General features: G+C 51.9%; 1 protein-coding gene across 1 annotated transcript; it reads left to right on the top strand.

The window, feature by feature from the left end:
* Window positions 1-511: 511 nt before the first annotated feature.
* Window positions 512-22,276, top strand: ZFP91 (ZFP91 zinc finger protein, atypical E3 ubiquitin ligase). The gene is made up of 11 exons (XM_068398692.1): window positions 512-858; window positions 1,602-1,627; window positions 12,238-12,453; window positions 12,705-12,741; window positions 13,235-13,321; window positions 13,681-13,803; window positions 16,732-16,782; window positions 17,289-17,367; window positions 17,725-17,839; window positions 18,340-18,439; window positions 18,816-22,276. Exons 1-11 carry the CDS (start codon window positions 512-514, stop codon window positions 19,324-19,326), a joined length of 1,692 nt encoding a protein of 563 aa, XP_068254793.1. The 3' UTR covers window positions 19,327-22,276.
* Window positions 22,277-22,754: the final 478 nt, after the last annotated feature.

Below are 22,754 nucleotides of genomic sequence, written 5' to 3'. Positions count from 1 at the left end.
CGGGCGGGCGCTGCGGCGGGGCCGGCCGGGGGGGGAGCGGGCGAGCGAGCGCGGCGGCCCCAGCGGCGCCTGCGCGGCGTGGCGCACGCCTGGCGCGCGCGGGGCGCGGCCCGCTGGTTGGCTGCGCGGCGGCGGGGGGACGGGCCGCGCCGCAGCTGGGCCGCTCATTGGCCGGGCGCCGCGCGGGCGGTGGAGACAGGCGGTAGGGGAGCGGGCAGGGGGAGGCGGGCCCGGGGGTGGGGCCATCCCTCGTCTCCCGCCCGCGGATTGGCGGGCTCGCGGAGGAGGCGGGTCGCGTGGCGGTGCCGCGTGAAGGCGGGCGGCGGACGGTGATTGGGCGCGGCCGAGGCGGGCGGTGGGCGGTGATTGGGCGCGGCGGAGGCGGGCGGGGGCGGTGATTGGGCGCGGCGGAGGCGGGCGGGGGCGGTGATTGGGCGCGGCGGAGGCGGGCGGGGCAGGCTTGGCGGGCGGGAGGGGCAGCGCGCAGCAGCCGCCGCCGCTCGCCGCCCCGATGCCGGCGGGCACCGAGCAGCCGGGGGGCGCCGCGGAGCAGCCGCCCGCCCAGGGCCCGCCGGCGGCGGCAGTGGAGAGGCCGCCGTCCTCGGGCCGCCGCCGGCCGCCGCTGCCCGCTGCCGAGCAGGGGGAGGAGTCCGGTGGCAGCCGGGTGCTGAGGGGCGGCCGTGAGCGGGGACGGGCCGCCGCCGCCGCCTCGGCCGCGGGGGTAGCCGCCGCCGCCGCCTCACGCCGCCGTAAGGCCGAGTATCCCCGGCGCCGGCGGAGCAGCCCCGGGGCCCGGCCCGCCGCCGAGACGCCCGCCGCCGAGACGCCGCCCGCGGCCAAGAAGGCCCTCCGGGCCGGGTGAGTGCCCTCCGCGGGGCCGGGGTGGGGGGGCTGGCAGGCGGGCCCGGCCGGGCGGCCTCTCCCCCGTCCCGCTTGAGTGGCGCCGCGGCCCGCCGGCAGCCGCGGGGTGCCCCGCGCTTCCGCCTCTTTGTCCCGGGCCGGGCACGGGCCGGCCCCGCCGGTCCCTTACCAGGACAGGCGGTGTCCCAGCACTGCCTGCCCACGGCAGCGGGCGGTTGTTCGCGGAGCCGGGAGTGCCTGCTGCGTGCGCCCCGTGCTGCGCAGCGGCCTCGGGGGTAGCTGCCGCCCTCCCCGGCGCTCCGCGGTCCCCGGCCTGTTCTGGCTCCGGGTGCCGAAGGTCTCTGAAGGAGGTGGCGGGGTTTATGTTCCCGTGAGGAGGTGACTGCACCTCGCTGCTGCTGTTTCTGGAGTAGGAAACTAGCGATGTGCACGTGTAGGCTTGGAGCGTTTGGTGATGCAGCTGATCCGCCTTGTTCTAATGACAAATTCCCTGGGATTTAGACACAACTGTTACGGGCAAGTCTGGGCTTTTGCTGATGTATTATTTTAGTTCACCTGAGCTTTCTCTGGATGAAATAATCCGTGTTGGTATAAGGGGTTGAAACCAGCGATTTGAGAACAAGGCAATGGGTCTGTCCACAGTTGGGAATTAGGGCTCGTTCTCCACATCACTCAGTTTCTTGTTTCTGCCGCCTTGCCGTAGAAGCTGCCTCTTACGCTTGCCTTTTGTATTTTTTCAGGTGCACAGATAAAGCAGCTGGTAAAGGTAAGAGCTGAATTACTCACTCCTATTGTTGTATTCCATCCAGAAAGTCAGGGCTTTCCCATGAAGGTAGCCAGACATCTGTTGGATCTTTCTTTTAGGGAATGTTTTGTTGCTTGATGACATGCAGTTTCTTTCCAAGGTCTCTCTCACGATTGCGGAACTGCGATAAGCTGCTGCTGATGTTCGCACGTGCCCAACGTGCAAAAACTTACTCTACCAAATAACCACTAGGGTGTTACTTTGCCATCAGTTGAGACCACGCTGCACCGCAGTTGGACAGCTCTTGTTACACAGTGGTCCCGAGTAGCTGGCAAAACCTGGGCTGTCACAAACCTGCTGCTGTCACAAATACAGGTGTAGGTCCTCAAGAGACTTGTGAAAGATATGTGGAAATAAGAGTATTCAAATATTTACACTCGTCCTTCTCTAGCTTTAGTAGATGGTGAATTTTTTATGCTTATGTGTTCATGGATGAAAGAGAAAAGTTTTGAAGGGGGATGGTAGCTTAATGGGTCTGATCAAGAAAGCCCCAACTGTGGGGAGCTGCGACCAGGGGCAGAACTTTTGTTCCTCCAGTGCAAACTGTGTGAACTCTGTGTGTTTAACAGCTTCTTGTAGAAAAAAGTGTTACAGGGCTTTGCTCCTTGCCCAGTGATGACTTCTGAAAGAGTTCCAAGTAAAAGGCTTTGTGTAGTGTTGGTTTTGATCTGGCACTAGAGAATTGTCGCAGAATGAAATAGTGAGGAAAGAAGGTCGTACACCTGTGCAAATGAATTCACCTGTCTGCTGGAGCTGTTCAGTTCTTGTTTGCAGACATTTGTCTTGAAGGCTGCCTTAATTCTTATAATTCTATAGCTCTTTAACTTTATTCCTGCAAGTCTATAGCTTTATTCCAGTTGGGTGTTGAAATCCGCCACAGTTCTAGCTGGCAAGGTGTATTTTTGCAGACCAAAGCAGAACTAATGTGTGTTTAGCGCAGACCCCACTCGTGTACATTTACCTCTTACTGCGTAAAGGATGGGCAGCGTGTTGTAGGAGCTTCAGCCTTTTAGGTCAAAGCAAAGTTGCTGAAATGTGTGAAAAGGCATGGTGTTGTCACTTAGTACATGTGCAGTGTTGACATCACAGTTTAATGGTGGTTCTCAGCGTTTTGGATACCCTTAAGCAGAAATGTTTACCTGGTAGTGGTGGAGAACAGGCAGCACAGTCCCATTTTTACCCCGGTTTCTTGGGACGTGCTTGGAAATAGCAAATGTCGGTCTGAAACTTGCCAAGCTTGGTGGCTGTTTGCGCTCTGTCCATTTTAGACTTTAACTTGAGCTCTGAGAGATTGAACTGTCCTTGAATGTGAGAGTGGAAAAAGGATTTATGAAATTTCCTGGGCTCTTTTTTATGATTAGACTTGCAGCCAAAATGGTTGGCGTGACCATTTGCATGGGAATTGGCACTGAGAAGTGATGACTACTTCTAGTCTAAAGGAAATCTGCCTTGGTGTTTGGGGGGTTTTTTTGTTAGTTTCTTGTTTGTTTTTTAGTCTTTAAAGATGTAGAAGTGAGAAAACTGTTTCTGTGTCCCAGCTGCGCACTGGATGAAGTCCTTGCTGCACGCTTGTGCTTATTGGGGAAGACACAGAAACAGGCTGAATGAAGCGCCTTCCTCAGACAGATCATGCAGGAGAGCAGCTTCCCTCCCACTCGCCCCTTTTTTTTCCTTTAGCATAAAATGTTTGAAGAAGCCTAATCAGGTGTAAGCAAACTGCGGCTTTCCTCGCACGGCGGGGGTTGTGGTAGCTGGGAGTCCTCTGTAGATCTGGAAGGTAAAATACCATTCGTCATTTCACCCCTGGGTGGAGCTGGATTGAAGAAGAAATCCAGTAAAACTGCTGAGTGGTTCTGGTGAAGCCTCTGAATTTCGTGCGAGCATTTAGTGGCCTGAGTTCTGACATGGAATTTAATTCTGCATGGTGATTTGCATTATTACTTAACTTTACTATAAAATACTAAATCCCATTTAGAATATTGCCCTTGCACGAGCTCAGCCGTAACTGTTAGCCTCTGTGTACAGGGCAGTGGCCTGCAGAAGCGGTACCTGGCGACACGTCCTGGGTATCACAAGGTCAGAGGGCTTTTCTGCTTGTCGACTTGGGAGCCCGGGCGCAAAGGTCTGGCTGTGCAGGTCTGATGGGGAGATACGGGGAGGTGAAAGGCGAAGGTGTGTGTTGTGTCAGAACTGGTATGCGATTGGTACCGTACTAGCGTGCACGAAGGCAGCTGCAAAGTCAGCCGTAGCGATTGTATTTCCTGTCTTGTCTGCTTAGTCATGCAATTGCAATATTTCCCTAATGTGTTTCTGTAGATATATTAGTTATATAAGCAGAACATTTATTCTCAGCTTATAAATGAATTCATGTATCTGGAGTCGGACTGTGTAGTATAATTCACGTTTGACTTCCCACGATGCTGTATATTCTTGCGGAAATAATTTTCATTTTAGTTAGGCCTGAATAATTTTAATTATTGGAATATAGATTTAATGAACACCCTTCATGTCCTTCCATCACTGAATTGAAAATTCAGTGCTTACTGTGACTCTAAAAGCCATGTTAGCAGTCAAACAAAACCTGCTTCTCCAATTTTTTACACCCAGACCAGTTTCTGACTCTATCCACCTTTTTGTAAGATTTTACCTCTGCCGTTAAGAGTTTGAATGAAATCCTTCAGTCACTTACAGTTGAAAAAACGGGCTGTGTAGCTATTCTGGAGAGAGTGTTGGAGTAGCAGCTGAAAATAAAGGTGCCAGGTTTGTGCTTAGTGATGGAGCCCCTGCCTTACTGCGTTCCCAAAGCATATGTGCCTTGTCTTTGAGGTTTTAGGGCTGCAGGTTGCCAGAAGGTTGCTCCTCCTGCAGTAAGAAGAAAGAGGGTGGGTTTGGAAGCATTTGTACCGACGTAATGTGCCATAAATGAGCACTCAGATCACTGAATCTCCATGTCTGCTTGTGCCACGCAGCTGAAACATACTCGATGTGGACCCTTGTTTATGCAAGTTATTTTTCTTGCGTGTTTTGCAACTTTACATTGGTATTGATGCTTTTTTGCAATGATAAGAACAGGATCCAGTGTAATTCTTTAAGTGCACGTAGGTGCAGAGCTGTGCAGTAGTGCTATTAAAAGGTGGGAAGAAGAGTTTGCTGGAGAGGTGAAACAGGGCCACGTGAAGCCGCTATTTACTTAAAGCTGTGCTCAAAGGAGATGTAGGGCCACGTGCACGGAGAGTCACCTCCGAGGAAGTCCGTTCTCAAATCGGAGTCGTTTTGCACGGCGTGGGCTGGAGGATGGTGCCAGCAGTGTGTACGTACTTGTTCAGCGCGTGGAGGTAGAAACCGTGTGTTAGAAGGGGAGCCGCGCGCGGGGTGCTTCCGTTAGATGCTCACGCGTGGAGAACTGTCTTGGTGACTTGTTCCACGAGGTATTTTTGTTTTCCCGGCCTTCCCATACGGGGCCGCTGTAACGCGCTTTGGGGTGGCTGGTGTCGCCGCCGTTCTCCCACCGCGGTGGCCTTCAGGCTGCGGAGTGAAGGCTCAGGGGAAGGGGGGGTCTGGGGGCCGTTTCTTCAAGGAGTGGGAAGGGAAATGAGTGGGAAATACAAGCTTGCGCTGCAGCAGTCTGCTTCTAACTGCTAGGAAGCCTGTAAGGTTGCAGAGATTAAAAAAAGATGGAAAACTTTAGGGCTCCAGTTGTACAAAATGGGTTTGTAGCATAGATAACTCGCATTATACCTCGTTATTTGTGTTCTTAAAGCTTCATGCTGCTTTGGTGATGACTGCTTTCCCTTTGGACTTTGTCAGTGTTTTGAGAGAGAAATGCCATTACTGAGAATCAAACCTTGTAAAAATGTGCCGAATTTAAATAACTCGGGTTGCCCAAACCTACTTTGACTCCTACAAGGATTTTCCTGTGTCCCACGTGCAGTTTCACAGCTCTTTGCGGGGTGGGGAGCCATTTGGGTGGAGTTTACACGAGGAGTTTTTTCCTGAGTTTCATTTTCGTCTGTGCCATTGTAAGGTGGTATATTCAGTGCCTTATCTGTTGTATGGTCACTATGTCAAATCTAAGCCGCAGTCTGAGATGTGTGCATGTTGTGGTGCATTTACTTTCATAATAGTTGTTTTGTAACTTAATAATTCGTAGTTTATTTTCCTTTCACGTAATTGTGCATGGGTTGTTCTGAAAGTGTCTGCTTTGTAGGGTTCGTAAGATGCTTTCAAATGCTTTATAAATCAAAGTTTAGAAAATTTCTTGTTAGTAATCAACAAACTGTTAACTTGTAACAGCTGAAAGTTTCATTTTTCTGTACATGGAGGGTAGATAAAGTGTCGTGGGTATTTGTTACTGTTGTGATGTCAAAAAAAGAGAGGAGTCTGTTACCACAACAAGCTCAGCTCTGAGCTGCGGGCTGAAAGGGGGCCGGTAAATCTTGAGCATCTGAACACGCGTGGCCAGTAAGAGCAGATGTGGGGTAGTTCCAAACGACTCGTGGTTCTGGGAGTGATGGAGTGGGTTTTGGAGGTGCCGGTACAGCAGGACTGGTGCACAGCGACGCACCAGTTGTGACAGGCTGGTTGGTGCCACGCGGCAAGCTGTGCTGTGGGCAGAGGGTTTCCGTCCTTCGTCCCCGGTGAAAGCTGAGGGCAGCGGAACCTCCCTGCAGCGCTGCCGGCTTCGCCAGACGGCACCTGCACCAGTGTGACGTCTGCGTGCCCCTCCTGCGGGGAACGGTAATCCGGGTCCGCGTTCTCTGCCTGCTTATCTTCCCCAGCACGCAGAGGTACACAGCCGCTGCGTGCACAGGCTGGGAGGGGAACAGGGGTCGAAGGAGAGCGGTGGACGGACACAGCGTGATCGTGCGAGTCCTGTGATGAAGGAGCTGCTGCTTCTTCAGGAGGTAAACGCAGTTGGTTTGGACTTGCCCTTTCTGCTCTTTGCAATGAGTAATTGATATGTGCCTGGGACTTGGTTTTCCTTCGGTGCTCGGAAAGAAGGTCAGGGAGGTGTCGGCTGTGGGATATGCGTGTTTGCTGCTCAGGCCCTTGTCGGGTTGCTGCCAGTTACCCAGACACGCTCCTAACGCTTGCTGCATCCAGTGGTGTAAAGGAAGCAGTGAGCACCCTGAACGTTCAAGTGCTGTGGGGCCGGCGAGCGGCGCGGCCGTAGGCGAAGCAGGGAACAAAGCACGAGAAAGCGTGAGTGCCAGTCTCCGTGGCTTCCTGTGGGTGTTCTGCCTGCAAAGTGGATTTATGGTATAGGGGGGAGCTGAGACTCGTAAGGGTGAGTTTGTCCCCTGCTCTGGGAGACAGTGGACAAACTTTGGTATTTATCCCGTTTGTTTCAGTGCGTGGCCACACTGATCTGAGGTGTGGGTTCTGAGACAGATGCTTTCGCTGGTTTGGTCACCCTGCGTGCCGTGCTCCGGGGCAGAGTCAGAGTGTGGATGAGAGCGCAGTTCTGCTGCACGTCTGCAACGGGGGCCTGTGCTGGCGAGCGTGCTGAGCAGAGATGGGGCATTGCTGGGGTGAGCTCTGATAAGCACCAGAGCGGTGCCCTGCGTCTTGTCTCTTGGTGGTCTAAACAGTTACAACAGAGCTACAACTTCGTAGCTAGTTTCCTCCCAGGCTTCCTTTTCTTGCCCCTTCTCCCAGTGACTGGTGTTTTCTTCACAAATTTTAAGATTAAAAGGACATTTGATGCCTCTTGTGTACCATCACTCAAATCTATATGTGTTTTCTGCCCTAGACACTGTTATGTTTAAAGGCTGTTGGGAAGAATCAGCAGAATGGTGAAAGTGCCTCAGAATGAAAGCTGTTTGTCATTCAGTGACTGACTTAAAGGAGAGATCAGGGAAGGACCTCAGGAGCCAAAAGATCAAACGGACTGGTAGGACTTGAGAAAGTGGATTTTCCCCATCTCTCTCAAATGACTGAGTGCCTGTAAGAGGCATCCACGCAGCTCCCGAAACGGGCCGCTGCAGAGGCTGCGGGATGAGGTGGATAATAATTAACGCCGGCATTGGAGAGTCACAGGGGAGCGTGAGCATGGGGGCGTTTCTTGGCAGGCTCGTTTTGCCAAGTCGTAGCTTCTGTGGCCCCCTCCCCATGAAACGGGGTTCGGGCAAAAGACAGCAGCGCTGGGCCTCCGATGGGCTGGCAGGCTCGGCCAGAGGCGGGCACATAATCGGCTCTGCAGCAGCTGATCTGAAAAGCAAATGCTCCGTGCTGCTCCTTGCTTTGTGCTGGAGGTGCCTAAATACCTGTTGTGTCTCATGTGTTCTATTGTCCTCCTGGAGTCTGAGCTCTTATGACCTGGTGTCCATCAGCACTGTTGACACTTGCAACGAAAGAACAGGGTGTTGGCCTATAATCCATTTTCCGTGCGTCTCCTGGGAGGACAGGAACCTTCCAGAGAAATTGCAGCTAGCCAGGGCTGGTGGTGTTGACAAGTTTATACAGTTTTAACTGCAGAATTGACTACAGCCTTTCTAATTTAAAATTTTGCTATGTTTCAGTCTCAAGAGATTCAAGCAATGTCTTTTTTTTTTGTTGGAAGAGCAGAGCCTGATTGTAACAGTAATGTTTATTCCCTCTGTCTTGTTTGTCTTGCTTTCTGTGTAGAGACATCTGTGAGAACAGAGGGGTAATGCTGTGTTCATCCTCAGGGCCTGGATTTATCCAGGCTAAGTGTGGTACCCAAGACAGGACTGAAAATAACCGTAAGGTCCCTGTGTAGTCAGTGGAGAGAGGTGGGCATCTCCTAACTCCTGATACAGAGAGACAAGGACAGCCCTGAGTCCTGTTATTCCTGCCTGACATCAGAAGTTTGGGGAGGAATCCTCAAACGCAATTAAAATTGCAACACCTCCAGTGACAAGCTTGTGATTACCTCTAATGCCAGGTCAGGTGTGTTAGGCATGAAAGCAACAACAGGAGGAGGAGGAGGACGTGCTGCTCTTCTCTCTAAGCCAGTTGCTGTCTCTGTATTTAGTGTGTGTGTTTGTTTGGGTTTTTTTAATTTTGGTTTGGTTGTTTGTTTTTTTGGTTTGTTGTTGTTTTTTGAGAGGCAGGCTGCATTCATCAGAAAGCTCTTTTTGTGAAGGAAAAAGGAAATTTAGGTGTGAGAAAGACATAGAATTTGGTAAAAATCTAGGACTTTTCTTTTGCAATTTTAGATTTCAGGCAAAGCCTTGGTGAGTGCTGATTCTAGCTGCTAGCGCGGCTGAATACTTTGCAAGTACAAATTTCCTGGTGCAGCTCTGACCCTCGCACAGGGACCCGTGTCCCTTGTTGGGAGGTTCTAGAATTATAAGGATTTTCAACTAATAGCTCTGTATTGCTTTGCAAGTTCTACTGCAAAATAAATATTTGATGCTTCTCCTAACTATGGGGTTTTTTGGAGGTATATAGATATCCACAGCATGTAAAAATGCAATGAATCTGTTAGACAAGCATGCTGAAGTAGGGGAAGAAGTAAGAAGTAATGGGGAAAGGCTTATTAAACACCTCCAGAGAAATGAAGCAAAATTGCTAGACGGGTGGTGTACTTTGCAGAAGTGTATTCTGAGGGAGTCTGTAAGTCTGATCTTTAAAGTACTAGCTCTTGCTAAGAAATCAGCTGAATGCCTGATCTTCCGAGGGAATAAACCTCTGAAGAGCAGCAGTGTGTGCTGGTAGCATGGTAGTGTTTGAGGGGGAAATTTCTGGAGAATGGTTTCAAGTGTCTTTGGATTTGATTTAGCGTTCAAAAAAACTGAGGATGTTCATAATTGGGATTAAAAATGTAAAGCAGTCATAGTTCACCTTGAGATCTGCTAAACGAGGGAGCCAAAAAGAAGGCGTGGGTCATGCTGTGATGATGACGTGGGCTTTATACGTGCAAGGTGTCAGACTTGGTAGTGGTTTTACAACGAAACTGTGATGCCTCACGTCCTGTATTCCAGTCAGATTTTTTTCAGTCAGATGTTGATTGTTCCCACCCTGTTAATCAAGGACTGGGCAGTGAGTCATGCAAAGCAAACTCCGTGCTAGAAGTAAAAGGATGATTTAGTTCGAAAGGCTTGATGTGAAATTAGAGATTTCAGGTTGGGAGGGACCTCAGGAAATCTCTGGTCCCACCTGCTGCTTAACATGGGTTCAGCAGAGTTGACATCATGTTGCTCAGGGCTTTCTCCAGTCAGGTCTGGACAAGCTCCAGAAGTGGGCCCATGTGAACCTCATGAGGTTCAACAGGGCTAAGTGCAAGGTCCTGCACCTGGGTCGGGCCACCCCCTGGTATCAGTATAGGCTGGGGGATGAAGGGATGGAGAACAGCCCTGCCGAGGAGGACTTGGGGGTACTGGTGGGTGAAAAACTGGACGTGAGCCGGCAATGTGCGCTCACAGCCCACAAAGCCAACCGTATCCTGGGCCACATCAAAAGCAGCGTGGCCAGCAGGTCGAGGGAGGGGATTCTGCCCCTCTGCTCTGCTCTCGTGAGACCCCCCCTGCAGTGCTGCGTCCAGCTCTGGGGTCCTCAGCACAGGAAAGACATGGACCTGTTGGAGCGAGTCCAGAGGAGGCCACAAAGATGATCCGAGGGCTGGAGCCCCTCTGCTCTGGAGACAGGCTGAGAGAGCTGGCGATGTTCAGCCTGGAGAAGAGAAGGCTCCGGGGAGACCTTCTAGCACCTTCCAGCAGTTAAAGGGGGCTCATAAGGAAGATGGGAACAGACTTTTTAGTAGCGCCTGTAGCATTAGGACAAGGGGAGTTGGTTTTAAACTAAAAGAGAGGAGATTCAAACTAGATATAAGGAAGAAATTTTTTACACTGAGGGTGGTGAAACACTGGCACAGGTTGCCCAGAGAGGTGGGAGATGCCCCATCCCTGGAAACGTGCAAGGTCAGGTTGGACAGAGCTCTGAGCAACCTGATGGAGTTGAAGATGTCCCTGCTCACTGCAGGGGGCTTGGACTAGGTGGCCTTTAAAGGTCCCTTCCAGCCCAAACCGTTCTGTGAATCTCTGGAGGCTGCATAACCTTACTGGGCCCCTTTGCAGTGCTTGACTGTCCTCTTGGGGAAAAATGCTTTTCCTGTATCCAGTCAGACCTCCCTGTTTCAGCTGATGACTACTGCTGCTCATCTCCCTGCTCTGCACCTCAGCAAGGAGGTCTGGGCTGCTTGATAACCTGCCTGTACATTGTAATGCTGCTGTTGGGTCCCCCCCGGCGTTTTCCGTTCTCCAGGCTGAACAAGCACGTTTCCCTCAGCTTCTCGCAGGTTGGGTGTTTCAGCCCCCAACCGTCTCAGTGGTCCCCTCCAGACTTGCTCAAATATGTTGACAACCTTCTTGTGGTGGGAGTCCAGAACTGGAGGGGGGATCCAAACGTGGTCTAACGGCTGCTGAGTGAAGGGGATTAGCGGCATCCCTCTGTTTCCTGGCTGCTCCTGTGGTTGGCACCCAGGGTGCTGGGGTCCCCCCTCGCTGCCAGGGCACGCTCCTGGCTCTCGGTGTGCAGTTTGCTCTTCACTGGGGCTCCCAGTGTAGCAGAGCTGCTCCCCGGCCAGTCCTTAGAGGACTGTCTACACTGACTTTGCCAGCAGGTGCTTGATAAACTCCCAGGCGTCTCAGTGGTGCTGCTGGCTGGTGCTTAGGCAGCAGGAACCCACCTGGCACTGGACAGCAGCATAAAGGTGTTTGGGTGGAGAGGAGTGGGTCAGAGCTTAGCCTGGAGCACCGGCCCTGCGGAGCGCTGCAGTGGCTTTGTGTGCTAAAGCAGTGGCAAACCTGGAGTACTGAGCGTAGCCAGCCACTTGGAACTCGTTTCTTCAGCACATCATCTGTGAAATTTCAAAAGGTGTTTGAGCTCGTTAAGGCACAGTGTCACAGCAAGCACCAAAAAGTGAGCTCAAGTGAACTGTACTGGGGAATTTTAGTTTTTATGGGATGGACTTGCTCACACAGACATTTTAGCCAGTTCTATTATCTTGCCAAGACGTATCTGGAGATCAGCCATCAGCCAAAAAGAAACCGCCTGTAGAAGCTATAAATGCGTGCAGAGACCTCAGGCTAACGGTGCTTGTGGTGCTTTTTGCTGTAGCATAAGACCAGGAACATCCAGCTCAGATTCCTCGGGGTTATTACCAGGTGTACAGTTGTGACTAAGTGTGTGTTTGGGGGATTCTCCAAACACGACTGGTAATGTGGTCTGATTTTGAAGCTAGTCTTTCATAAAGCAGTTGCTGAGGCTTATGAGTGTCTATCTTGTAGTGCTTAGGGGAGACCAGAGCCAGCAAATAACCACCTTGTAAGCCTTTATCAGAGCGAAATGTAAGCTGTTTCAAAATATTTGTGTCTTTACTTGGAGGCAGTAGGAAATGGGATGAGAGTTTTAAAGGAAGTCTTGCTGGGGTGTGTCCTGTCTGGCTTGGCAGAGCTCCGCTCCCAGTTTGTGAGAGGTAGTGGTTTCCTCGTCGGAGTAGACGGGGCAGTTACACTATTCAACATCGTGCGACAGAGAGGAGTGTGAATTAATGACAGGATTTATGCTTTTTATTATTATTAAAGAGATTGCAATGGGTGTTTCAGATCCCAAAGAGGAGAAGGAAGAGGAGGAGGTCTCCGGTGTCCTCAGCCATGGCTCTCCCGTCGGCACAGCCAGGCCGAGCAGAAGCTGGCGCAGCAGCAGGTCAGCCGCTGCGGCCCGCCAGCGTGACGCCGAGAATTCGCGTGCCTCCAGATCCAAGACTGGTTCCCTGCAGCTCATCTGCAAGTCAGAGCCAAACACAGACCAGCTTGAATACGGTACATGGCAACCCCTGGTGTGAAAATGCCTGGAGATAGTCAGGTCTTGGGAACCTTTGAAGGGAGCTGGATGTGGGCATAGCTTGTGAGCTGTATGCAGCCTGTGGCTGGTACAGGCGTGGTGCTTCTTGGTCATGGGTACCTTCTGCCACCAGCACCCCTGGCACTGAATGTCGGTGAAGGTATCTTGGGGCAGATGAGCTCACTGCAGCGAACGCAGATTGAAACCTAATGGTGACTTTTCCTTTCAGAGGTTACAGAAGAGCATCGGTCTCCAGCTGGAATCAGGTAGGAAACTCTTTGTTTTGTGGTATTTCTTCCTATTTAGTGCCTCAGGAAGGGAAGATAAGGGCCTGAGTTTTTTTCAAAATAAATGCTTCTGTGAAAGGATCTGTGGGATGGATAGTAGCTCTGTTTTCATTCAGTCCTGGACCTTTGCATTGTCAGTCTGGATTGCAGGTGGACTGCAGATGTCAGGAGATACTGTGGAGAAATGGATAGTAAGATTTGATCTGGGCGTTTCACCTGGCAGCTTTATTCCTTCAGGAGCAGATGCTGTAGTTAGGTGGGCTCACAAGAGGAGACTGTTCTGCCTAGCTTGTCTGTTTTGGCTGTCATCATACTCAGTCAGTGCAAGCTGTTAGCTTTCCCCAGTCGTGCTGGATGAGAAAGTGCTGTGTAATGGTGTCTTTCCCATCCTAGGGGATGATGCATGAATATTTTTGCAGTGGTGCTTAGGCTGGTGCTGATAAAGTCCTCTGTTCTCCTTTTCTCCCAGCAGTGATGAGGAGGAGATGCTCATCAGTGAGGAAGAAGTTCCCTTCAAAGATGATCCAAGAGATGAAACCTACAAGCCCCATCTAGAGAAGTACATTGGATTACCTGCTTACTATGGTTTTAGACCAAAAAAAAATGTGACATCTTAGTTGAATGAGCTCAATACAACCCAAAGAACCTGTGCTAGTTGCTAAGGTGGAATGGCTCCCACTGGACACGGTGTTTTCTAAATATTGCCTACAGCTATCGGCACCGTTCTTCTCTAATGGACTAAAGCCTTTAGAGCCCTGCTGGTGGTCAGGTTCTTCCTTAATCCTTGTTCATACTTGTGCTTAGAAGTGGGACTTGATAAATAGACCTGAACTGCGATCCAGTTTTTGCTTAAATCTTTGTAAAAAGCAGACAATGGGAAGAGTATTGGAGTAACATGTTGTAATTGTATCTTTGTAGGGAAACACCAAAGCAGAGGAGAAAAGCTAGCAAGGGGAAGGAGGAGAAAGAGAAGCAGAAAGAGATTAAAGTAGAAGTGAAAGAAGAGAGCGAGTTTCAGGAGGATGAAGACCCACCAAGGAAGTGAGTAAAGCTCTGCAGTTATATGCAGCAGTGTGTACTGTATATTTGCATTCTTGCTAGTGTACAACGATGTTTTGGTTTCGATGGCTTCCCCCCTCCTCTGGGCCTGAAAGATAATAAGGCAGAACTTTTTGTTCTGGTCCCGCTTCCTAGTATCTTACACATGTTCAGCAAGGAAAAATAAGAGAGTTGGTATTTTCATTTAGTTCAAGTTGAGGGTTTTTCTCCATACTGTGATTTAATCAGCTTACCTGGATATGGCCACACGGCGTGAAATACTTTAGAACATTCTTAAAATTGGTTTCTGTCGTGATGTCTGAAGTGGATTAGACTGTTAATAGCCGCTCTGAGAAGGCAACATCTCTCCTGTTGTGTGCCTAGAGGCAGACACGGGAACACTCTGTACGTGTCGTGTGCGAAGTGTCCTCTTTGTACGTTTGGGACTAACATACCAGAGCTCAGGAAAAACAGCTGTGTTCTTCCTTGTTTTGGAGAAATAAAAGAACAAACTTGTGCTGCCTAGGCAGTCCCTAGCGCTTTGAGTGGAGACCCAGCGCGTGTGGGTATGCTCTGTATGGAACTCAGCACTGAAGCGTTCCTTCTGGCAACTGTGGTAGATTGGAGTTATGTGTCTGTCAAAGCCGTTCTTTGGGATAGTGTGAGGGGTAAAGGAAAAAAAAAAAGGGGGTGTTTGTGCTTTAGCTGCTCTGTGAGCAGTTGGCACAAACGGGGCTCCCTCTGCTGGGCCGCGGCGCCGGGCTCCGCACGCCTGCGCTTTAGATTCTCTTGCTATTTCTAAGCTGCTGCAGAGCTGGTTTACAGTGGAGAGGAGGAGGGATGCTGGTATTTTGGGAACTTTTTTTTTTCTGTTAGAGATGACTTTCTGAGGCTTGTGGTTGTGGTGTTTGGATCAGACACTACTGTTGTGCATAATAAAACCCGTGCCCCTTCTGAAGGCTTGGCTTGAATGCTGAGTGCCTGCTCAGCGTGTTACTGGCATGCTCTTGCTATCAATAAAGATGTCTCAGTACAGTCTAGAAAAGACTTCCATCAATCTACTTAAGTGTCTCTGCAGCAATATGATCAAGCAGGCATGGTGTCCTGGGCAGAGCTGTTGCTTGGGAGGGTGCATTTTACATGCAAGCTTAGGTCTGCTCAGACGGAGCACAGATTTTTGTCTTGACAGGTGTACAAGCTGTTATAGCTAATTCAGAGGACTGTAAAAGAGTTGATAGATCATTAATGCTGTTCTTCCTAGTCATGCCGGTTGATATTTTTCACGTGGTATGAAATGTTACCCAACAGAGCAGAGGAAATAGAGTGCACCATTGTCCTGGTTTCTCTGGGATAGAATCAGTTTTCTGTTGAGGAAAGCTGCGTTTCTGAGAAGACTGCAGCAGTGGGTAGGGTGAGAACAGAGGTGATAAGACACTTTGTTTTAGTTCGTGGCCAGCCATGGTATGCGGGTTCCCGTGGTGATCAAGGCCGTTAGCAGTTTTGAGTTAGCCGGGCGCTAAATCTAGGAGGAGCAAAAGCCAGGGCAGCTGGCCCAGGCTGGCCAGCGGCAGTATCCCGTACCATAAACGCCACACTCACTATCAACTGGGCAGTTTGCTGGGGACGGCTCTTCTCCGTGCTCGCCATCCCCGGAGGGTCTTGCCCGTCGCTCTGCTCCCGAGGCCGCTCTCCTGTTCGTCGTGACCGTCGCGCTGTCGCTGTTGCTGCGGTGCTGGCAGGGTTTGACACCCGGCGTTCACTGCTGTATGGGCTGAGTGTAACTCGTGTGTATTTTGTATTAGCATTAGTATTAATGTTAGTTTTCTTATTTTATTAAATCTGTTTCCATTTCAACCCGTGGTCTCCTTTCCTTTTCCCAGTTCCCTTTCTCGGCTGGGGAGGGGTCACTGGGCGATAGAACAGCTGGTTAGTGTTCAGCCCCGGATGCGGGCTGAACGGAGACAACTATCAATTCTGGACTGTGTTGGCAAAATTACGTGTTTATAAGAAATGCATTAGGAAATGGGAGGGGTTGTGAGACCAAACCACACGAAGCGTGCATTTCTCAAGAATGTTGCCTGCCTCTGAATCTGCCTCCGACTTGCACTCGATTGATTTTTCTAGAGCTTGCAGTTAATGAGGCAATAGCTTGCTAACCGTCTGCAGCAGAAACAGGAGAGCAGGATCTCTTGTGCTGATGTGCAGCCTGGAAAGAGATGAATTTAATTATAAGGTCACAAGTTGTTTGGACAGTTGCAGGTTTAAAAGGAAAAATGTGAAGCGTGTGATGCCTGGCTGAGGGTTTTTCAAAACAGCCTTTCCTCACTCCATCGTGGCAGGAGAGTTGGTAATTTCTAACCGCAGCCTGTCGGGCTGTGGCTGGCTGATACCTGTTTACTGGTATGTGCACAGCTGTGAGTGGTGGGCTGAGACACGTTGGAGCTAGGCAGCCACGTTCAAAAATGAGTTGTACCTAGACCTGGCAGGTAGTCATGCAGCCACAGGCTGGCTATGTTGGCCGAGGCAGGGTGATTTGAGGTCTGCCACATGCCACCAAATGTCAAGAAGGATAAGTGTCACCCAGGTATCAGAAACACAGGGACCACAGCTCCACAGGGAGTGGTCTTGTGTGATGTGGCAGGGACCATTTGCATGGAGGCCTGGTTACTTAACTTCTTCAGGGACTCTGCCTGTCTATTGCAAGAGCATTTCCTTAGAAACTCTTCAGGCCTTTCGATCCCGAGCAGGTGGCTGACTTGCCAGAGCAGTTGACGTGCTGGGTGCAGTGTTACTTTTCAGCCTAAAAGCATAGAAGGGTTCTGTAGTGTTTCTTACAGCTTGCTCCTCCTTTATAGCATACACTTCAAAACCTCTGCCCACTACCAATGTAAAGTAGCTTCTTTCACTTCTATTTCTGTAACCCTGTTACAGGAGGGGAAGAAGGAGAAAGGATGACAAGAGCCCAAGGCTGCCCAAGAGAAGGTAAGTGGTCCCTTCTACTCAGTCCTGTTCTGAAGACTTGCTTCCCTTGTGTCCTACACAGAGGTGTTGATTGTCTCAAAGCCATCTCTCTTGCACAGCATAGAAATCTGCCCTAAAGGGAAAAAAAAATAAAAATTAGCAGCATGCCTTGGCTTCCCCCTTCCCCCTGTAGGTGTGGGTTTGATTTCTTCCAACTGAACCAGCCCCAGCTCTGCCCCACCACCACCACTTCTGAGTTGATCCCTAGCCTGGCGCTGCCCAGTGATAAGGTTCTGGGAACTCTGTGTCTCCCAGGGTTTTCTCAGCTCTGGGGAGAGCTCTCAGGTAGTGCTAGGAGTGGAGGGAACTCTTAGAGTCTCTACCAGCACAGCCCAAACAGGAATACTGGAGCAGTAACCCTTTGCTCTCACATCACCGAGCTGCACTCACGCTCATTTACCTTGCTGCTGCCCTGGCTTCAGGTGCCTCAGCTCACCACTCTGCCCGTTTCCTTACTGACTTCTCAGGAAGAAGCCTCCGATACAGTACGTCCGCTGTGAGATGGAAGGCTGTGGCACAGTCTTGGCTCACCCGCGTTACCTGCAGGTTGGTTGGGATTTTTCACTTCCTGAATGGACGTGTGAGGGCGGGGAAGGGCCGTCTGGAACAGGCAGCTAATCCTCCACCGGCACTGAAGCGCTCCTTTCTAACGCGGTCTTTTTGGTAGCCTTAATCAGTTGTGGCCAGGTGTGTCTCTGTGTCTGTCCTCTTGCTAGATGTCCACATGCGTTTGGCTTTCTTCTCTCAGTGGAGATCAAAGCCTTTGTGTTCATGGTATAAGGGTGTCTTGTCAGCGATGGGAGTCTGGTGGCCTGCTGAGGGGCCATCTGGAATCGAGGTGTCTCAGCTGCTCTCTTAGCCATGTAAAGAGAGAGTCTACAACCTTTCACTCTTCCTTTATAGCATCACATAAAGTACCAGCACTTGCTGAAGAAAAAATACGTGTGTCCTCATCCCTCCTGTGGTCGGCTCTTCCGACTCCAGAAGCAGCTCCTGCGGCATGCCAAACACCACACAGGTACAGGGAGGCGGGAAATGGATACACACTCCTCCTCAGGTCAGTGGGGAAAAAAGTGGAAAAGCCCCTAGGACTTCTGGGGAGAGGGAGGCCAGGGAAGGTGGCGTAGATTTGCAACAGCAGCAGGGTGTTATTTCCTTCTGGATTACTATCTTTTAGGGAAATGAAAGAAATAGGCTATAGAGTTCTTAACCCCCTGGCAAGTATCACTCAGGGGTTCTGTGGAGCAATAAACCAAGCCGAGCTTTATCCTAATTTGCCAGTCCTTCAGTATTGGTCAGAACGGATAATTAGCTCTTAGGAGAGTCTTAATCACGCCTTAACTCCCCAGATCAGCTGCTGTGGTGTGTTGTGGGACACCTCCTCCTTTGCTATGCCTGCTGGCCTCCCAGCACTTCTAGTTCTGCTGCTTCTTGGGCAGCTTTACCTGCAACATGTGAGAGCTGGGAAGGGGAGCAGGTCTGCGGGACGGTAATGCTCCAACTGCTGTTGCTTTGTAGATCAAAGGGATTACATCTGCGAGTACTGTGCCCGGGCGTTTAAGAGTTCTCATAACTTGGCGGTGCACCGAATGATCCATACGGGCGAGAAGCCCTTGCAGTGAGTACCTCTGCCTGTCTCTTGCTCTCCTACTTTGGGGGACCCTTGGATACACCTGTTCTTGGACGGCACCGAGAGCAGGGGCAGCTCTCAAGTCAGGGCTGGAACCTGTTCTTGGTGTCCCAGCTCTCTTTAAACGCACACGGGTAGGAGTGTTTGAGCTGCCCCTTGTCTCACCTGCTCCTTGAGGCAGTGTCTCAGCAGAGATCTGAGCAACATAAGCCCTCTGCAAATAAAACTGGGAGAGCTGCAGCTACGGTGACATCCCATTTTAGTGAGCCCCTGCTGTCTTCCCGGGCTGCCTCTTTGCTACTGCTGTCCCCACAAGTGTGTGGGGATGTCCCTTTGTTGTGACCTCCCCCTTCTGCCCTCCCAGGTGTGAGATCTGTGGATTCACCTGCCGGCAGAAGGCTTCCCTCAACTGGCACATGAAGAAGCATGACGCGGACTCCTTCTACCAGTTCTCCTGCAACATTTGCGGCAAGAAATTTGAGAAGAAGGACAGCGTCGTGGCCCACAAAGCCAAGAGTCACCCCGAAGTGCTTATTGCTGAAGCACTGGCTGCTAACGCGGGTGCCCTGATCACCAGCACCGACATCCTGGGCACTAATCCCGAGGCCATTGCGCCGCCCACCGATGGCCAGGGCCTCCCCCTTCTTCCCGACCCCCTGGGAAGTGCTGCCCCGGCAGATTGCCTGCTGCTGAACCCTGACGGGATGCCGAAGACGTACTGCAGTGGGGCAGAGCGCGTGAGCCTGGTGGCTGACGGCAAGCTCTTTGTGGGCAGCGGCAGCAGCACAAACCCGGAGGGGCTGGTCATGAACACAGAGATCCTGGGAGCCACCACGGAGGTGCTTATCGAAGATTCAGACTCCACTGGACCCTAGTGGGAGGGGAGGAGCACGTGGGTGCTGGGACAGTTCGGACTCTGTATTTAAAAGGAAAAAAAAAAAAAGAGGCACTTACTGAAAGAGAGAAAAGTTAAACAAAACTTACAATACTAGTAAATAACCGAAGGGTCTGCTCCCCTCCAGCGTGGATCACAGCACATCCTCTTTCTCCCAACCACTTCTCTCTCTCCCACTGCCCCTTTGTAGAAGGGGGCACATGCTGCCATCACCAGAGCAAGTTGGATTGAGCGGCGGATCGCTCCAAGGGAGGGGGGACTGCTGAAACCCTTCGCTCTACCCCAAAGCAGATGCCTTTCTGGCTCCTTGACGTGGCCCCACTCGCAAACTAGAAAGCATTTGACGTGCTCTGGACAGGTTTCTTAGGACTCCCTCTCGCCCCTGGTCCCAACTTCTATGCATCGCTGCACTCTGGTCCTTGCAGTCTCACTCTTCCACCCGGGGCTGGGAGTTTGGCTTGGCACTTTAGGCCCCTCAGCAGGGTGAGCTGTGAAACAGCGCACGTCCCTCTCCCCACCGCGCTCCTCTGCTCCAGCTCTGGCAGGAAGTCGAGGGAACGCCCTGGCTCTTAGATCGTGTTTGCTTGGAGAGGCCCGGGGGCTACGGGAGCCCTGCGTGGGAGAGGCAAGGAGGAGCATCCCAGTTTGACGACAGTAATTTGCACTTTGAACGTGTTTCGTTTTTGTGTTGTGGTAACAAGATTCCTTATTTATTGATTAAAAAGGGTCGGTATTTTTTAGTAATGTTCTTAGGGGGCGGGGTGGAAGGGGTTCAGGCTGTTTCCCAGTAGGCTCCCTCGCAGTGGCGAGCTGCCGGGAGCACATCGTGCCATTGTAACAGCAGCTGGGAGAGCCGAGGCGAAGGCAGCGTTCTGGAGTCAGATGCCTGTCGCAGCCTTTCCAGAGTAGAGGGAGAGCCCCTGGAGAAGAGCCTGTTTGCAGTGGGAGTCTCTGCAGCAGCGTTTTAGCAGGAGGATGAGGTGAGTGATGGAACAGCCGGCTGTTGTCTCTCTCCCTCCCAGGTCGGGGTGAGCTCCTTGCATTAAATGCTCTTGTTGCCTCCCCCTTGCTCCCCAGCCTTTCACGGAAGAACATCGTTAGCCAGAAACTTGTTCTTGTGACTTAGGGCAGTTGTGAGCTGCTCACTGCTGGGGGATGTGGTGCTCCTCATCCAACTCTGCCTCTCCTTTCCAGGTCTAGACAAAGATACAGAAGCAGGGACTGGGTATGGTTGTCTCAGGCATGTTTATCCAAGGCAATAGACTGATGTGGCACTACGGGGCTGTCGGCTTCTCTCCCTGCCCCATTTTGGGGGGAGGGTGTTGTGCAGCCGTGTTAGCAAAGCTTCTCTCTTCTGCGCAAACACCCCCGCTTTCCATGCGACGTGGCGGTTCACGTGTTGCCCGCCGGTGTAGTTAGGACAGCTCTGAGCCCTTGGAAGAGTTTACATGGGATATGATGTGTCTGCTATGGAGACTTGGATCTTTTTGCTCTTATCTGAAACTTTGTGTGGAGATTCAGTGGCCTTGAATTCGTAGCGTTTTTGGAAGAGGTGAAGAATAACCTGGGCTTTTTGTTTGTTCGCTTGTTTTTTTGGTTGGGTTTATGTGGTTGGGAGCAGAGCTGAAGTGTCTTGTACAAGCACGAGATGGGCTAAGTTGGTCTGTAGCACAGAGCAGCTGGGCAAAATCGGGTATCTGGGGGCTGGAGAATGGCAATAGAACACGGAATTTAGTTGGAAACTTTTCACAGGAAACTGACTCTGAACACATACTCTGTCCCCTGTGCTGCCTGGAAACCCAGCTGTGGCCCAAGCCTGACAGCTTTCATTGGCCATTTGTCCTGGTTTGCCCCCTCCCTCCCCCCTTACACTGATGTCTTTGTCAGAGCAAGTTGAAACACGTCTGGTGTTGGGGCGGTTCGTGGCTGAACGGTTTGCAATGCTGGTGTCTTATGCCCTGGGTGTGGGCATCCCACGCTCCTGCACCGTGGCTCCCGTGCCCGCAGGAGATGCGTCCGGCCCCGAGCCTCTCCCGGAGATAAGGATGAACGCGGGTCTGCTGGGACAGTGCACACGGTACGGCGTTAAACTAAACCAGTTTCTTCAGCTGGGGTGATCAAGCTTCTCGCTTGGATCAAACTATTGTGGTTTCCAGCAGGAAGCTTTTGGGTGACCAGCTGAACTAAAGAGAAGCAGCAGGGTGAGACGTGTTCAAACCCACGTTTGATGGCTTCACCCCCCAGCAGTGCGGGTCTTCTGGCCGGGCCACGTGGTGTGGTGGCAGCAGACGCGCTCGTGTGCTGCGGGTCGGCCGCGTCACCCCCACGCTGGCTGCAGACCGTGCTGCGGGTCAGGGAGCTGCTCTCGCGCCCTGCCCCTGTGCCCCGTGGGAGGTGCGGAGCGGGCAGAGCCTTGCACAGAACACTAAACGGTGGGCTCGGGGATGGTTTTCTGAGGGATGACACTAAAATGCTTTTGGGTGAAGGGCGAGGGCTTGCTCACCTCTGGTGACGCAGCGCTTGGCGCCTGGCTGGGAGCGAGGGAGGCTGCCTCGTCTTGCGTCTGCCCCAGCCGCCTCGAGCGGAGCAGAGTTTGCCATCGGCCGCGTTTCTGGGACGCAGAATCCAGCAGCTCATTTGCTTCCCGGCCTGGACACGTCTGATCCCGGCCCCCCCTCGCCTTGTCCTTCCATGCACACCTCTCGTGGCTCTCCCTTTTCTTTTCCTGGTCTCGGCCAGTTGCCTGTCTGTCCTCTAACCGCAGCCTGCTAACCCTGACGCAGGAGAGACTGGCGTAGCTCCCTCTGAAACCCCAAAACTGACACAGCCCTCCTGCAGCTCCTCCTCCCCTCGATGTCTCTCCTTCACTCGCATGCAGTTTGCTTCAATAAATTATTGTAGTAGTTTGCAATAAACTTTTTTGTATTTTTTTTTCCCTGTATTTATTTTTTTTTCCTCCTCCCAGGGAGGGAACGGCGGGGCACAGGTCCCGAGCGTGCAGGCGCTGAGCCTGGCATGGGCAGCGGTGGGCAGGCCTCTCCCTCCTGGGGCACAGGGGCTGGGGGCTCCCGGGGCTAGCGGTGCTTTCTGCAGTAGCCACCAGGTGGCAACGGTGCTGTTGGTTTGGCCACTGGGGCTGGGGCCGGGGCAGCCCCCCAGCCCGGCTGGGGCAGGCTCGGTGCACTGTGACACTAAAGGGAAACTGCTTTTCAGCTCCTGTATTTTCTCTTGATCTGGGTAATTAATAACCAAAATAAACGTACTGAGGAGAAACCAAACCAACCAAAAGGGCCGGTTTTGTCTTGGTGCATGAAGCTCACCTGTGGTGGGGGCCTGGTGTTGCCGTGGTGGGGCTGGGACCTCTTCCCCTGTCCGCAAGGACCCCTCTGGGAAAGCGGGGTTGGACCT

Source organism: Nyctibius grandis, chromosome 4 (assembly GCF_013368605.1).
Source record: "Nyctibius grandis isolate bNycGra1 chromosome 4, bNycGra1.pri, whole genome shotgun sequence".
NCBI classification, from domain to species: Eukaryota; Metazoa; Chordata; class Aves; order Nyctibiiformes; family Nyctibiidae; genus Nyctibius; species Nyctibius grandis.
Note: the sequence above shows the minus strand (reverse complement) of the source record. Positions and strands in the feature narration are given on the sequence as shown.

Coding starts and splice junctions, on each gene's coding strand:
- ZFP91 (XM_068398692.1), top strand. CDS start 512: ATGCCGGCGGGCACCGAGCAGCCGGGGGGCGCCGCGGAGCAGCCGCCC. Junction 859..1,601: donor AAGAAGGCCCTCCGGGCCGG/GTGAGTGCCCTC, acceptor GTATTTTTTCAG/GTGCACAGATAAAGCAGCTG. Junction 1,628..12,237: donor AGATAAAGCAGCTGGTAAAG/GTAAGAGCTGAA, acceptor TGGGTGTTTCAG/ATCCCAAAGAGGAGAAGGAA.